General features: G+C 55.9%; 1 protein-coding gene across 1 annotated transcript in view; it reads left to right on the plus strand.

Moving 5' to 3' along the window:
* AP5S1 (adaptor-related protein complex 5, sigma 1 subunit) overlaps positions 1–1,874 on the plus strand; it is a 14,156-nt gene extending 12,282 nt beyond the window's left edge. The window contains exon 2 of the mRNA XM_011975126.1: positions 445–1,874. Coding sequence (XP_011830516.1) covers positions 445–871 — 427 coding nt within the window. The 3' untranslated portion in view covers positions 872–1,874. The remainder of the gene's footprint in view (positions 1–444) is intronic.
* Positions 1,875–2,133: the final 259 nt, after the last annotated feature.

Raw genomic sequence — 2,133 nt, forward strand, 5'->3', positions numbered from 1 at the left:
TGTATACTTGTGCCATGTTGGTGTGCTGCACCCATCAACTTGTCAGCACCCATCAACTCGTCATTTACATCAGGTATAACTCCCAATGCCATCCCTCCCCCCTCCCCCCTATGGCGTTTATTTTCTTCCTCATCCCTTTCCTTTATGTGGAGAAGGCCTCTGTGAAGCAGGTGAGGGCAGGATCTTCTTCCTGTGGTGCTCTTTTTCAGCCCAAGGAGCTGGGTTGAAAACCTGCCCTCTTGGCCACATGGAATAAAGTGGTTCAGGACCTGGAGGCTCACACTTCCTGATTCTGTGACCCTGGGCAGATCACTTAGTCTCTCTAGTCCTCAGTTTTCTCACTTGAGATATGGGGATGATGGTAGCTCCCAGCACCAGGGTTGGTCATGAGGATGACAAAGTTGGTGTGTGAGCCCACCATCCTGACCTGCCCACTCTCTCCAGGCAGGTGGAGTCAATGTGCCGGCTGCAGCAGCAGGCGTCTGGCCGGCCCCCCATGGACCTGCAGCCGCAGTCCTCAGATGAGCAAGTGCCGCTGCATGAGGCCCCACGTGGGGCTTTCCGCTTGGCGGCAGAGAACCCTTTCCAGGAGCCACGGACGGTGGTGTGGCTGGGCGTGCTCTCATTAGGCTTTGCCCTGGTGCTGGACGCCCACGAGAACCTGCTGCTGGCTGAGGGCACCCTCCGGCTGCTGGCACGCCTCCTCCTTGACCACCTCCGGCTGCTGGCGCCCGGTACCAACCTCCTGCTGCGGGCTGACCGCATTGAGGGCATCCTCACCCGCTTTCTGCCCCATGGTCAGCTGCTTTTCCTCAATGACCAGTTTGTCCAAGGCCTGGAGAAGGAACTCAGTGCTGCTTGGCCCCGCTGATTCCTCTTTGGGATGGTGCTTCTGAGGGCAGGCAGAGGGTGGACACACAGCCAGATGAAGCTTGGCATCTACTGCCTGCTCCCAGTTCTGATGTACTGCTATACCAGGACAAGTGGGCGACACAAGCCTGCAGAAAGGGGGCAGAGGGTGGAGGAGGTCCTGCCTATCCTCAGGTTAGTGGAACCACAGAACGTCCTGAGCCTAGAGCTGCTGTGTAACTTAGACCATTGCAGTGCGGCAGCCACGCTTGTCCTTGACCCCACCTTCCTCTATCCCTGCCAGCCCTAGTGCTAGGGTAAGGAGCTGACTGGAACTCAGCCCACTCTTCTCCTTCCAAACCCATAGTCCAGGCCGGGCGTGGTGGCTCACGCCTGTAATCCCAGCACTTTGGGAGGCCGAGGTGGGTGGATCACCTCAGGTCGGGAGTTCGAGACCAGCCTGGCCAACATAGTGAAACCCTGTCTCCACTAAAAATACAAAAATTAGCTGGGTGCATGGCACCCACCTGTAATCCCAGCTACTCAGGAGGCTGAGACACGAGAATCACTTGAACCTGGGAGGCGGAGGTTGCAGTGAGCTGAGAGTGTGCCACTTCACTCCAGCCTGGGCAACAGAGTGAGACTCCATCTCAAAAAAAAAAAAAAAAAAACCAACCCACAGTCATTGAAAGACAAGGGGCCTCAGACGCCCCTGAGAGTGGAGGAGCTGTGCCTGCATGCTGGCAGGCCCCAGCCCCTGGCTTTGTGCCCACTTAGGCACTATTATCAACAAGGTCCTGCTCAGTGTCTGGCCCCCAAAGAGTTCAGAAATGCGTCTGTCAATCAGCAGCAGGATTCTGCAGCTCCTTTTATGCCAAGCTCATGCCCACCAGGCAGGCTCTAGATAAAATCATCACAGCCTTCCCTCATCTGCAGGGAGAGAAGGTGCTGTCAGGTGAATGTGAGCAGTCTAGCCTGGATGATGTATTTCTCATTTTGAATTAAAAGCACTGGCTGTGTGATTTCACCCTCTCTTTGTGAGTTTGATGCATGCATCCTGCTTCTACCAGTGAGTGCCTCTCTGGATGGCCCCCAAGCTGGGCGTCTGAGCCTTCATGGTCAAGGATCCCCCAAGGAGGCTTCTTGGGAGGCCTCCATCTCTCATCCCCACCTCACCTCTGTCTCCTTAGGGGCTTCCTTTAGATGGTGGCACACACTTTCTCCACCAAAGTATATATCACAAGTGGCAGGTGGCTGTGGCAGAGCCACCTGAGAAGCAGCGCC

Source organism: Mandrillus leucophaeus, unplaced genomic scaffold (assembly GCF_000951045.1).
Source record: "Mandrillus leucophaeus isolate KB7577 unplaced genomic scaffold, Mleu.le_1.0 Scaffold101, whole genome shotgun sequence".
In the NCBI taxonomy this organism is placed as follows: domain Eukaryota; kingdom Metazoa; phylum Chordata; class Mammalia; order Primates; family Cercopithecidae; genus Mandrillus; species Mandrillus leucophaeus.